Here is a 13,805-nt window from a genome sequence, read left to right on the forward strand (position 1 = left end):
AACATAGGGTCGAAACACTGTGACATGCATCTGCTACAACCAGCTATTTTAAGCAGCTGTCCTGAAACTTGCAGGTTAATCTATGTGGTATATTTAGCTCTGTGAAATGCGTTAGTCAGATGATATTGTTCTTCTTTGTATGAGAACGGAAGAGACTTATCTACTTTGTTGACTTAGGCCTTGATAGTATTAAGACTGTGCTAAGTGGCACGTTTCTGTCTGGAAAGATCTGCACTATCTATCTATCTATCTATCTATCTATCTATCTATCTATCTATCTATCTATCTATCTATCTATCTATCTATCTATCTATCTATCTATCTATCTATCTATCTATCTATCTATCTATCTATCTATCTATCTATCTATCTATCTATCTATCTATCTATCTATCTATCTATCTATCTATCTATCTATCTATCTATCTATCTATCTATCTGTTTATCTGTCTGTCTGTCTGTCTGTCTTTCTGTCTGTCTGTCTGTCTTTTCTTTTTATCCATGATCTATCAATCAAGCTATCCATCCAGCTATCCATATATCCATCTGTCTATCTTTCTGTGGTAACTATCTATCTAATAAGTTTTTAATAAGAAGACGTCAATTTTCATAGGCCGGACATCACTTCTAATTCTAATTTCCTAATTTCCAACCTGAAAAGCTCCCAACCTCATGCTGGTGTCATATTTTCTTTTGTTTTTTCATACTTTCATACATAAATTCATACTTTTATTCATTGGTGATGCATTCATTTAAAGTTAATTTAAAGGCATTTGTAATGTTGCAAATTATTAATATTTTAAATAAATGCTGTTCTTTTGTACTTTATTTTCATGAAAGACTCACATATCATATCATAATCATATAAAGAAACATATATCATGGTTTCCACAAAAATATTAAGCAGCACAACCATTTTCAACTGTTAATAATAACAATAATAATAATAAATGTTTCTTGAGCACCAAACCAACATATTAGAATGATTTCTGAAGGATCATGTGACACTGAAGACTGAAATAATGACTCCTGAATATTCAGCTTTGTTAAAAACAGTATATTAAAGTAGTTTTTTTTAATTGTAATAATATTTTACAATAAAAATAGCTGGTTTTAGTTATATTAAATAATTAAACTGTAGAATATATCATATGTCATATCAAAGTGTATTTCCTAAAGCAATGTTTAATGAAAAATTTTACTTTTCTGTACTGGCCAGCACAGTATTACAGCAATGTATCATTTTTCATTCAACGTTTCTGAGGGCGAGTGGAACATGTATTTTAAAAAATGTTCAAAAATCAGGTTAAATTAACTGATAGTTAATATCACTGAATTGAAAGCTCATCATTGTTCAGAATCACACTCATAAATAATACATCGAGTACGTGTGCTGTATTGTACTCCTCCCAAAGTGACTTTCCATAACTTCACCGTCTCCAATTGAATTTCTGCGGTTTGCAACTGCCTCTTCAGCACGTACACTTGAAACCGAGCTGAGACATGAGCCAGCAGGATTTCCTCCATCTGACAAAAGAGTTAATGATGATTATTATTATTTCTTGCAGGAAGAGGGCGAGCTGATCGTAGAGGGTTTACTCAACATCTCCTGGGGCCTGAAGAGGCCAATCAGACTCCAAATGCATGACGACAATGAGCGCTTCCGCTATGCCTGCGCGGGTGCGTGGAGGTCGGAGAACACCAGCAGGTGGGTGGAACAGCCTGAATCCTGCTGCTACACCACACCCAGATGTCTCCTTTCTTTTATTAGGTCGTAACTCCATCTCTCATTAATTCAATCATAGACGTCTCAATCCATAGACCAGGTTTTGTTATTGGTGTAAAGCTTTTTTTGTAGGTTAAAGGTTAGCTTCTTTATCGTTCTCTTAGAATTAATCATAGATAATGATTTTTACTTTTCCTAAAGTCCAATAAATACTTTTCTTTGAGATTTATTGCACTTTGTATCATAGCTGTAATTCTGTAATTCATAGTGTTGATGACCTCTGGTCATTGTTAGAAAGTTTTGTTTTGTGGAAAATTCTGGCACATGGGTGAAACTGAGGTGAACACTGCAGTGTGGTCTTTCACCGACAGAGGAAGCAGCTATTCAGAGTCTTGGGCTCACGTGTAGCACTCATCTGTATCATGGACATTGTAATCAGCTCATAAGTATCATATCCAAAGCTGTGGCTAGTGGCGACCTTAATTTGATGCTGGAAGCAAAAAGATTCCGCACGTGAACATAAGAAGATTATCATCGTGATGATCACATCAAATCAGTTGTAATATTCATAGATAAATCAATCAGAATAATCATGTTTCTTTTTCCAATTAAGTATTCCAGTTATACAATTAAATATTCCTATTTAAATATAAATAGATAAGTATTGTGCAATTAATTTTTACACTTTCCATGAATACAATACAAAAAGATAAAAATCTTCTATAGAGAAAACTATTAGATATGTAAAACAAATTGTGCAATATCTAAAGTAAAATTAACATGAAAAGTAGCTTAACATCAAATGTCAAATCAATAGTGCTTAATGCTGGAAAATAAAATCACACAAAGTGGTTTGAAGTGTACAAATATTGGTGACAAAAATGTGGTTGCAAATTTTCTCAACTTAATTTAAATAAATAGAAAATATTATTAATATTTAGTGTGATCTCTTGGGATGGCCATACAACATTTATGAGAAAGTCATACAACGACTGCTGAAAAAGAACATAAAAACAATAATTGACATTATTCAATTTGAAGCCTTTTTTGTACCATGTCCATTGAAAGCTTATAGTTTGCCATAATATTATTCAATTATGTTGTTGTTTACAGGAATGAAAATGGTGAACAGAGTTTTTCACACCAGTTTTGTTCAGACTTAGAGCCCAACAACAACAAAATCAGTGCCACACCTGTACCCGGTGAGTATTAAAAAGATCTAGATCTCTCCACACAAAAGTAGGAAAAACTTTAAAGGGGTAATTAACTACATGTTAGTATTTATTTTACATCAAAAATTGTCATAATTTAGAAATAAAAGGCATTTAGGCTACCCTGATTTTAGCCCTCTGATTTGAACGCTCTGTTTGAAGGGCGTGTTTGCTGTGAGACTTCAGTGTAAATGCCGACTGCTGTGATTGGCTAATGTCTTTGTATATGAAATAGCTAAGTATTATATTTTTAACTCTCTCAAACACTTTTAGCACACTTTTACTATTACAGCTCTCAAGGTTAACTAATCATGAAAAGTTTTGATTATAGCATTATATTTAGATTGTGGCATTAAAGGTTGCAGTGATGAGCATTGTAGCCAATCACAGACATTTTGAGGGAATGCAGCGATTTCGTCATTGCAAGTTGATTTCTGCACACTAACGAATGCTTTCATCATAACCGACAGTCCAAACACAAGAGATTTGTTGATTATTACAGGAGTTTTGGCGAGTCCAGAACTCACTCACTGATAAACCAACGCTGTGTGATTGACAGCTCGGACAGATTGGAACGCTCTTTGATCGCTTTCTATATAATTTAGCTGAAATAACAGATTGTTTTCATCCTACAGATTGTTTTCATCCTACTAAGAGAAACAATGTGAAGTTGACTGGTTTGATTTTCTGACACATAGACAAAGAACATCTGATTGCACCTGAATCATTTCATATCAGAAATCACTGGTCACAGATCAGGCATTAGAACACGCAGAAGTAACACGGTTACTTACATGTTGTGGCATTATTGTCGAGTTCATAGTCTGTTTGCAAAGCCTGCTCCAAAATTGCCACTGATTTACCAAAGAATCCACAGTGACATGTACCAAATACAAATAAATAATGCTCAACTGAGACATTAACATTGTTGAAAATAAGTAAGCACATTCCTGTATCGCTCTTCTCTCCTTGTCATCTCACTAACACGCCAGTGGGCGGGGTCAAAGTTGCAATGATGAAGTAGGTTTTGATTTTCTTCTGCAGGGGCTGTCTTTCACATATCTATAGGCACATTCCACGAGTCGTTCTCTGGGCTTGGTAACAATAAAAGCTCTTTTTGGACTAACAAGAACGTTTTCAGTTCTGAAACTTACAGGGTATTCTTATAATATGATGACCTCTTATATGTTAAAAGCTCAAGGAAAATTTGATTTCTCAGTTCATGACCCCTTTAAATGCTCTTTTTAATTTTGAAGGTTGTTATAGATTATAATTCTTAACTGAACTAAATGCCTAGTTGTATGTAACGTTCTGACATTCTGGCGGGCTCTAGAAAATATCTCTTTCAAAGATCTTTGAATGCCTCATCTTAATATTAGTCTACTCATGTCTCTGATGGCTGTTCTGCTGCAGGTGTGGACTATGCTGAGGAGGACATTCCTCAACTGCTGAGAACGAGAAGTGATGCAAGCTTTGTGAATATCCAAAGAAGATCTAAAATCCACAGCTCTGCCGATTCACAGAGAATAAAAAGACACCGCTTTTCCATCAATGGCCATTTCTACAACCACAAAGTAATTTTACTTTATTATTCTAAATAAAGCAGTTAAACTTGAACTGTGACTATCTTTAAAGGGCAGCCTTTCAGGCAAAAGGCAAAGATGAGTTGGAAGTCTTCCATGCTCCAAGCTCAGGACAATAGTGCAATAGTGCTCACTGAAAGATAACATTCTTTGTTTCTGGCAAGTGGCCTGGTGCTCTCATAAAGTGCCACAGCAGCAACTGTAATGGGAAGTGTCCGTCGTTTAAGTGTTGTGAGATGGATGCAGGTGTTGAGAGGCAGTGTTTTCCTGTGCAGGCCTTCCCTTTGGCTGCACCATGTGCTTTTATTATCTGTTGTCATCTGCCACTTTCATAAATGGTCCTTGAAGGTCATATACAGTAAGCTTGTCTGGTCCCTTTACAGATGTGCAGATGTATACATACATACACATACATACATTCTTATTATTATCAGTGTTGAAAACAGTTGCTTAATTAACTGCTGCTTAATATTTTAGTTGAATCCTCCCCCCCCAAGATTTATTTCTTCTCTTCAGGATTACTTGTTTTTTCAGGACAGCATTTTTATTTAAATGTTTTATTTATTGTCCTTACAGCCACTGTTGATCAATGTAATACATCTTTACTGAAACAACAACACATTTTTAAAATGTGCTCCAAGTGATTGTATTGCCTTGATTTAAAATTCATATTAATAGAAAAAAAGAATGCATGACCATGTGAACAGAATGTTTTTACACTATTAATGTAAACTATAATTCATTGTTGCTTTATTGTGAACAAAAGTATCTGCTAAAACACTTCTGAATGAAATGAAATTCTGCCTGAATGAAAGTGTAATTGTCTTTTGGCATAGATTAGTTTATCACAACAGACTATATTACGTTTCATAACTTATTGTATATTGTACAGTAAATGCATTATATTAATTGTATTGTTGCCTGTTTTTTGTTTCTTTTTCAAATCTTATTTGCCAAATTTTACACTAATATAGTACCACATCATTTATGAACGATGAAACATTCACGATTAATTATTGCTGAACTTGATCTCCTTTCTTTACAGACATCAGTTTTTACTCCATCATATGGATCAGTGACCAATGTGCGAGTGAACAGCACTTTAACAGCCCAACAAGTTCTTAACTTGCTTCTTAATAAGTTTCTGGTAAGTTTCCCCTAATTTAGCTGAATATGATGATCTTTACTACTACTTGTTACTTCTCTGTTCTGTACTTCTGTACAGGTTGAGAGTACGGCAGATGAGTTTGCCCTCTACCTAGTCCATGCATCAGGGGGTAAGGCTTGTCATTATTAAGTTTACAGTGTTTAGTTTCCGCAAGCATCAACTGAATCTGCAGATCATACGATTTTTTTCCCTTTATCTTTTGTCCCCAGAGAGAACAAAACTGAAGGATACAGAATACCCTTTGGTATCTCGCCTGCTGCATGGTCCATGTGAAAAAATCGCCAGAATATTTATTATGGAAAAGGACCTTGGTGAAGAGATTACATACGATGTGAGTATTTTTGTACATTTCAAAGTTCACAATAGGTCATTCGGAACGTGATTCCCCTGGCAAACTTACATTCTGTTGTTCAAATATAGATACAGTAAACAATAATGTCACTTCCAGATATCAAGTCTAATTTTAGGATCCTACCAAGTGGAATAACAATGGTACAAATATTTCTATTGCATATTTATACCGTTCAAAGGTTTTTAGGTTAATAGGATTTTCTTTTAAGAAATTAATACATTTATACGGCAAAGATGCATTAAATTGATTTAAAAATGACTGTAAAGACATTTATAATGTTATAAAAGATTTTTATATCAAATAAATGTTGTTCTTCTAAACTTTCTATTCATCAAAGAATCCTAAAATGTATCATGGTTTCCACAAAAATATTAATCAGTACAACATTGATAATATGAAATGTTTTTTTTTTAGCATATTAGAATGATTTATGAAGGATCATGTGACACTGAAGACTGGACTAATTATGCTGAAAATTAAGCTTTGTCATCTCAGAATAAAGGACATTTTAAAATAGAAAACAGCTATTTTTAGCTGTTTTTAATGTATTTTTGATCCAATAAATGCAGACTTGCTGAGTAGAAGAAAATGCATAAAATAAATCTTACCAAACTTTTGAACAGTAGTGTATGTGCAAGTTCTCTGTGCTATTTTTGTTCATATTCAGAGCATTAATTGCTTATATTTCAGTGGTTAATGCATTAATGCATTGTCTTTCAGGTTGCACAGTATATTAAGTTTGAAATGCCTGTTTTGGACAGTTTCATCAAGAAATTGAAAGAGGAGGAGGAGAGAGAGATTATAAAACTGACAAGAAAGTAAGCAAGCAAAAACCTCTTTGTTCCCTAAACAACACAACAATATATTAATATTTATATTTGTTGTACTTTTTTTTTTTTTTTTTTTTTACAGATACAGCGCACTGAAGTCAATGATATTACAGAAATTGGATGGCATCTCTGAAAATGTGCTGATGGTTTAGAACAGAGGCATCTTCTCTATTGTACAGTCAGGTAGCCACAGATAGTTTTAGGTTTTTAATTTTTACTGAAGACATCAGCGGAATTACTAGTATATGAAAAGTATAATCTACTGCTATCTAGTAATTAACAACTGTAAGTAATTTTACCTGCAATTCTCAGGCATTACAAATGTTACCTAGAATGTTATTTTATGATGCACTTATGCTCCATGATTTTAAAAGACAAACTATTGTATTTTTTGTCATTTTATGTTACATAACATATACACGCCTGACATGGTTGTACAGTAATAATGTTACCTTTTATACATTTTAAAATAAAATTAATATATGAGGAAATGTTCACTTGGTTTCATGTATCATCTTTGTTTTGTTAACATACAGTGTCATGTTAGTTTTGTACTCATCTATAGAATATCTAATTCATAACACATAAAATAAAATCCAGCAGACTTAGGACAATATTAAATGTCAGTTTGCCATTATCATTATATTTAAAAATGTATGCCCATGAACCTATTCTATTACAATACAATCCCATGTTGTTTCATTATCTCAAATCATTGTTTTATTGCTTGAGAAAAAATGTTGTGCTGTTTCCCTCATGTTCACAATGAGTGTTTCTTATTGTTCTTTAAGTGACCCTTGCACTGAGCCAGTTCCCACAAGCTGTAAAAGCTCATGTTATTGAGTCTAACAAATGAAGTCAGTGCCTTGGCTAGAGTGCCCATGTTACACAGTAGGAGGCATCCTGGGAACAAGGAACATTACATTACTTAAGGTGGTTCCCATTTCCTCAAAGTGAAAAATAAACTCTGCATTTGTGTACACTTGTAGAGTCAGTCATCTATGCCACAAAACATTTTATTATATGACATCTTAGCTATGATTTGTAAATAATTAGAAATGTATATGTGTTGGTTTGTATTGACAACAGGAATGCAATTAATTATATTTTTGTATTCATTATTTTTGAGAACAGTTTAGGAATATTTCTGGCTTATATAATAGCTATAACCTGTCAAGCACACTTGATATTTGTTGTACATTGAATGTTAATGCACCTTAACTCCTTTTTTAGAGAGTGAAAATGCATGTGAATGTGTCAAGTTTCAGACAATTTGTCAAAAATAATTTACCCTAATAGAAAGTCGGTATAAATGGCAGCGCCCTATAAAGGTCAAAGATCAGATGTAGAAAACTAATTTTGGAAAATTATTTTAGTCTTAAATGTATGTAAAATATAAAGCCATTTATTTCTATAAGTGATTTCACAATTAGTCGCATAGGGTTAACTTATTTACTTGTGTACTTTGTACTACAACCTGAGGAATGAATTAGCGAACAAATTTAGCCTCAATCAGCTTCCTAGATCGTGAAGCAATATATCGTATACATAAAGGGATGGTTCACCCAAAAATGAAAATTCTGTCATCATTTACTCACCCTCACATTGTTCCAAACCTGTTTCTTTGTTCTGCTGAACACAAAAGAAGATATTTTGAAGAATGTTTGTAACAAAGCAGTATTTTTTCCCCCCTACTATGGTAGTAATGGTTGCTCTATCTGCTGGGTTACAAACGTTCTTCAAAATATCTTCTTATGATTAAAATTATCTCAAAATATGTGACCGACTCCCTGATCAGTTCTCTGACTACTGAACTAAGGAGCTGATTAAGATGCACCCAAAGTCTCACCCATACGATCTGTTGCTGCCAAGTTGCCAACATTTCACCTACGACAAAACGTTTAAAGGTGTAAAAATAAGATTGCCTCCTTCTGGTAGAAATGGTAAAAAAAAGAGAAGGTAGAAATAAGATTGTACTCTAGTCTAGTGGGACATAAGCACATTCTCCAAAGATTTTGATTTTATAAAAATATGTGTAAGTTCAAGTTCAAGTTCAAGTTCAATTTTATTTGTATAGCACATTTCCAACAGCCCCCAGGCTGACCAAAGTGCTTTACAGAAGAGCAAGAATATCACACATACAGAAAAATAAAAATAAATAAACCACATAAGAATATAAAAACCACCTATAAAAAAGTTTAACAAATCACCATAATCAGTACACTAAGGAAAATAAAAAAGTTTTTAGCAGGGACTTGAAAATAGACAAGGAAGGGGCCAGCCTAATCTCTAAAGGCAGGGTATTCCAAAGTCGTGGCCCTGCCACCGCAAATGCACGCTCGCCTCTACGCTTTAGTCTAGCGCGTGGAACGACCAACAAAGCCTGATCACAAGAACGGAGGCTTCTGGGTGGAGTATAGGAGTGAAGGAGTTCAGATAAATAGACAGGAGCTTTGTTATGAAGGGATTTATACACGAAGAGTAGAATTTTGAAGTCTATTCTCTGACAAATCGGCAACCAGTGAAGGGATCTAAGAATCGGAGTGATGTGATCATGTTTACGACACTTTGAAAGCAGTCTGGCAGCAGCATTTTGGACAAGCTGAAGTCGCGCAATTTGAGATTTAGATATACCGCAATATAGGGAATTGCAATAATCTAAACGCGACGTAACAAACGCATGAACAGCCATTTCGAGTGTTTTTGGGGAGAGAAAGTTAAGACCTCAATTGACATTCAAAGTGCTAAATACATAAATAAAAACGAGAGCCAAAAATCATAATATAATAATCAATATTATGGCTATTAATATAACAATTTCGTATTTTTCAACTTTTTATCTAATAATAAGCATGTTTTTTGCTTATGTGGCGAAAATTTTCTTTTACAGTGTTTCTTTTTTATCGTTACAAAAACTACACACCATTAATGTCAAAGAGCGTTTACTTTGGCATACCCTCTGAACTTTCGTGAAAATGAATAAATGAATACACATAATATGCATATTGTACAATTCACCGGCAATACTTTTTAATGGAACATATGTGGACAACATTAAAAATAATAAAATATGAAATTAACAATGTATATTTTTTATTTACCAATAATATTTTTTGTATCAAGTGTTCAACGGAAATGAATCACTTCCGGTTTCGCGGACTTCATTTTTGTTCTGTGCATAAAGGCGTCGTTAAATTGGATTTGTTTAACTTGTTTGTAATAAAGTATCTGAGAGGAACCAAATTTCCATGGAATGATTCTGAGACGAGCGTCTAGGACTCAAAGTGACGTTTTCGTGGGTCAAGTACAGTTCACGTGAGTGGGGGAGGGACGTTGAGCGACAGACCAGTGAGTTCAGTGCTTCATGAAGGTGTCGTGCACAAACAGATTCAATGGCACTACATTCAGCTCGTGATTCTCAAATATTTGTAATTGGATGCGGCATCTCGGGAATTGGTGCTGCTCAGAAATTACTTAAACACGGGTTTCGTAATGTTCACATCATAGAAGCGACTGCAAGAAGAGGTGGGAGAATACGAACGGGTAGACTAGGTATGTACAGTAATGCTTTTAAATATGAGAAAGTTATCTGTCTGCAATCACTGTTGAAGACATTTTGCTTTTGCAAATTATGTTTTATTTGTTAATTTGTCCTCCTACAAGATGACTCGCTTATATGCCGTGTCTCTTATAATTTCTTGGCACAGGTACAGGAAACTGGGTTAGCATATTTTATTTATTAAACTTAGAATCTAATAATGTATAATTATACTGATATTTAGTCTTCAGTATTCTGCAATTATGTATTTTTCAACTAACATGGAGCCACTGGATTCGTGGGCGGAGCTTGACGGTGTACAAGTTTTTTTTTTTTTTAAGTATTTGTTCTTTTAAATGTATACATTTGCAAATAGGGCACGTTGACTTGAAAGTCTAGTTTTTCATATAGCTGTTGGGTTAATAAGTAAACCCCCAATAATAAAAAACACGCTGGAATAGATTATGTCAAGGGTCAACTAGGCAAGTACATTTTAACTGAAAGGTTGAATCGTGTTCTGAGAACAAATTCATAATAAATGTAAATTTGGGGCAAGTTGTTACACGTGTTGTAAATGTTACAAATTGATACAATTTATTAAGCACAATATTTCTTTGCCACAAAATAAAAATATAGAAATCGTTACCTTTAATAGTATTGCTGTTTCATGTGTTGTTTTAAATTATAATTGTTTTTTTTTGTTGTTGTTTACATTTTCCTGAAAAGAGGGGCAGGTTTCATTGTGACAACTTTTTCTATACAGCGTGACAACATTGTTATTGAAGCACAAGAGTTAGTTGAACTTTTAAAGGTGTTTTCAATGTTCAGTAGATTTTGTTGTTGTTTCCAAGACTTGAATAAGTCTGAGAAAATATCTCCATAGATGCATGTCATGTTTATTTTTATCACATTTATTTATTTTTTTGTTTGTTTGTTCAAGGTGATAACATTGTAGAGATTGGCGCCAACTGGATCCATGGCCCATCAAAGGAAAACCCAGTGTTTCGTTTGGCATGCGACTTCCAGCTCCTTGACAAGGAGTCAATGTCTGAAGAAAACCAGGCCATTGACATTGGTGGTCATCCATTGTTTGTTCCCAACTGGTTTACCAGTTCAGGTCGGAAACTGGGGCCTGAGACGATGGGGCCAGCGGTGGAGTTTTTCATGAACTTACTGGAAAGGAGCCAGCAGTTCCATGACAGTGGTGGAGAACCTCTGCCGAGTGTTGGAGAGTTTGTCAAGGCAGAGGCTGAACGGCTGGCTCCGGAGGAGTGGAAGGGGGACCAGGCTAACACTGCGATAAGAATGGCCATGATAAACGCACTGCTCAAGCTGGAGTGCTGTGTCAGCGGAACACACACAATGGATGATGTTGGCTTGGGAGCCTTTGGCATGTACAAGACTCTTCCAGGACTGGACTGCACTTTCCCAGGGTGAGTGGTCAGAGTCTGTATATCTCAATTATCCAATTCCAACAATCCTTTCTTAAATCTGGTAAAGTTTTCTAAATGTGTTCATGCATTCTTTTCCCCACTAGAGGTTATGAAGGTTTAATTGATCACATGATGAAGGAACTTCCCAATGACATAGTCTTGTACAACAAGCCAGTGAAGTGCATTCATTGGAACTACACCAAGAATGGACCAAACTCTAAGGGAATATTGCCCATTATGATTGAATGTGTTAATGGAGAGACATTTGCAGCAGACCATGTTATTGTCACTGTCCCACTGGGTACGTATAGTACATTCAGCATGACTTGTTGACTTAGGGTGTGTTCACACTAGGCATGCATGGTTCGAACCCTGGTGCGATTGCTATATTAGTGTGGTTCATTTGAATAAGTGTGAACGCTGCCATCCCTGGTGCGCACCACACAAGCGGACCCAGACCGCAGAAAAGGGAATATGAAATATGAACACAACACGGACCAAAGACGGGACATTGCATACCTGAGCATACCTGTTTTTTCCTCATTATAGTCATGATGTTGCCCATCACGTTTCGGTACAGGCAATCAAAACCACGACTGCAGCAGATCTTTGGGACCCACTTTATATGAGCTGGCCTTAACTACTATGTACTAACATGCATACAATGCACATATTGTGTACATACATGTTTTTAAATTGTACTTACATTTTAAAAATTACCTGCATGTAATTACATCTGTTGTTACATTTATAATTACACTTAACCCTACCCTTAAACTTACCCATACCACCACACCTGTCCCTAACTTTAACCGTATCCCACCTCAATATCAGCAAATGTGTTTTGCAATGCAATATGAACACAATAAGTACATTTTACTTTTTTATGTAAGTACATAGTAGTTAAGGGGGGGGGGGGGGGGACACTCAGTTTCAGTCAGTCTCATGTCAATCTTGAGTACCTATAGAGTAGCACTGCATCCTGCATATCTCCGAAAAGTCTTTATTTTTATTATAATTATAAAAGGAAGATGCGCTGTTCCGAGTCTTTCCGAAAAAAGCCGTGCGGCTGGGGGCGTATCGTGTGGGCGGAGCTAAAGAATGTCGAGCGCGCGCCGCTGTTACTGTGTTGCATGCGTCTGAAAGCTGCGTCATCCCTAAAAGCGGGAAAAAACTTTATTCAACATAAAAAATGGCTTTTAATCAGATACAGCCATACATCTATGATCCGGAATCAGACCCAGAGGCTGAAGTTGAACAGGAGCAGCAGCAAAAACGACTAGAGCAGGACATCTCTATGTGGTATAAGTTACACTAACTATATAATATGCTTAGCGGCTTGTGTTATTTACACATTTATACTTTAATTATATCGTGTGTGTGTGTGTGTGTTTACGCGTGGTTTGTGTGGACATGATTTGTAGTAAGCGGGCTGGTTTTGTGCGTCAGGCTAGTGTTTGCATAGAAAGACATGGAATAGTAGCGCATTTGAATGAAGAAGCGCGCTTATTTAGTTCAACATATTTCCCCACTCTTTGTGTATTGTTGTTTGGAGTGCTTTTACAATACACAAACATACACATATAGTGGCCAGCTAAACAAATATACACACTATACATCGCATGCTCCATTGATCAATACGTGATCATGTTTGGGCTACTTGATGGGCATAGGCAAAAACAGACATTTGAAGCAGTCTTACTCACTGCCTGCGGTTCCAACGTTGGGACCGCTCCATCCTTCAGTATTAGGCGATTTGAAAATCCGGCGTCGAACTGGGCCTTGTTTATAAAACAATCGGCACTGAAATGCAGGGAACAGACATAAATATTTGCGCAACTCAGTTGCTGATCCGGAAAAGCAAATTCCATCCACTTTTGCCTTAACGCGGGGTTATTTGGCTATGAGCTAGCGCTTTGATGGGCCTCTCTCTCTCTCTCTCTCTCTCTCTCTCTCTCTCTCTC

General features: G+C 35.6%; 2 protein-coding genes across 3 annotated transcripts in view; both read left to right on the forward strand.

Annotated features, from left to right (window-relative positions):
* rassf4a (Ras association domain family member 4a) overlaps positions 1-7,851 on the forward strand; it is a 37,545-nt gene extending 29,694 nt beyond the window's left edge. Inside the window, exons 5-12 of the mRNA XM_079842955.1 lie at positions 1,569-1,708; positions 2,840-2,928; positions 4,351-4,511; positions 5,566-5,667; positions 5,746-5,797; positions 5,898-6,019; positions 6,761-6,858; positions 6,953-7,851. Coding sequence (XP_079699081.1) covers positions 1,569-1,708; positions 2,840-2,928; positions 4,351-4,511; positions 5,566-5,667; positions 5,746-5,797; positions 5,898-6,019; positions 6,761-6,858; positions 6,953-7,022 — 834 coding nt within the window. The 3' untranslated portion in view covers positions 7,023-7,851. The remainder of the gene's footprint in view (positions 1-1,568; positions 1,709-2,839; positions 2,929-4,350; positions 4,512-5,565; positions 5,668-5,745; positions 5,798-5,897; positions 6,020-6,760; positions 6,859-6,952) is intronic.
* A 2,161-nt stretch (positions 7,852-10,012) lies between these two features.
* The window catches only part of paox (polyamine oxidase), a 10,259-nt gene continuing 6,466 nt past the window's right edge, over positions 10,013-13,805 (forward strand). The window contains exons 1-3 of one of the 2 annotated variants that reach the window (XM_079842953.1): positions 10,013-10,422; positions 11,349-11,841; positions 11,946-12,142. In XM_079842953.1, the coding sequence (XP_079699079.1) occupies positions 10,263-10,422; positions 11,349-11,841; positions 11,946-12,142 (850 nt within the window). In that variant the 5' untranslated portion in view covers positions 10,013-10,262. The remainder of the gene's footprint in view (positions 10,423-11,348; positions 11,842-11,945; positions 12,143-13,805) is intronic. The other variant, XM_079842954.1, reaches the window with a different exon arrangement.

This window comes from Gobio gobio (genome assembly GCF_949357685.1).
Source record: "Gobio gobio genome assembly, chromosome: 18".
NCBI classification, from domain to species: Eukaryota; Metazoa; Chordata; class Actinopteri; order Cypriniformes; family Gobionidae; genus Gobio; species Gobio gobio.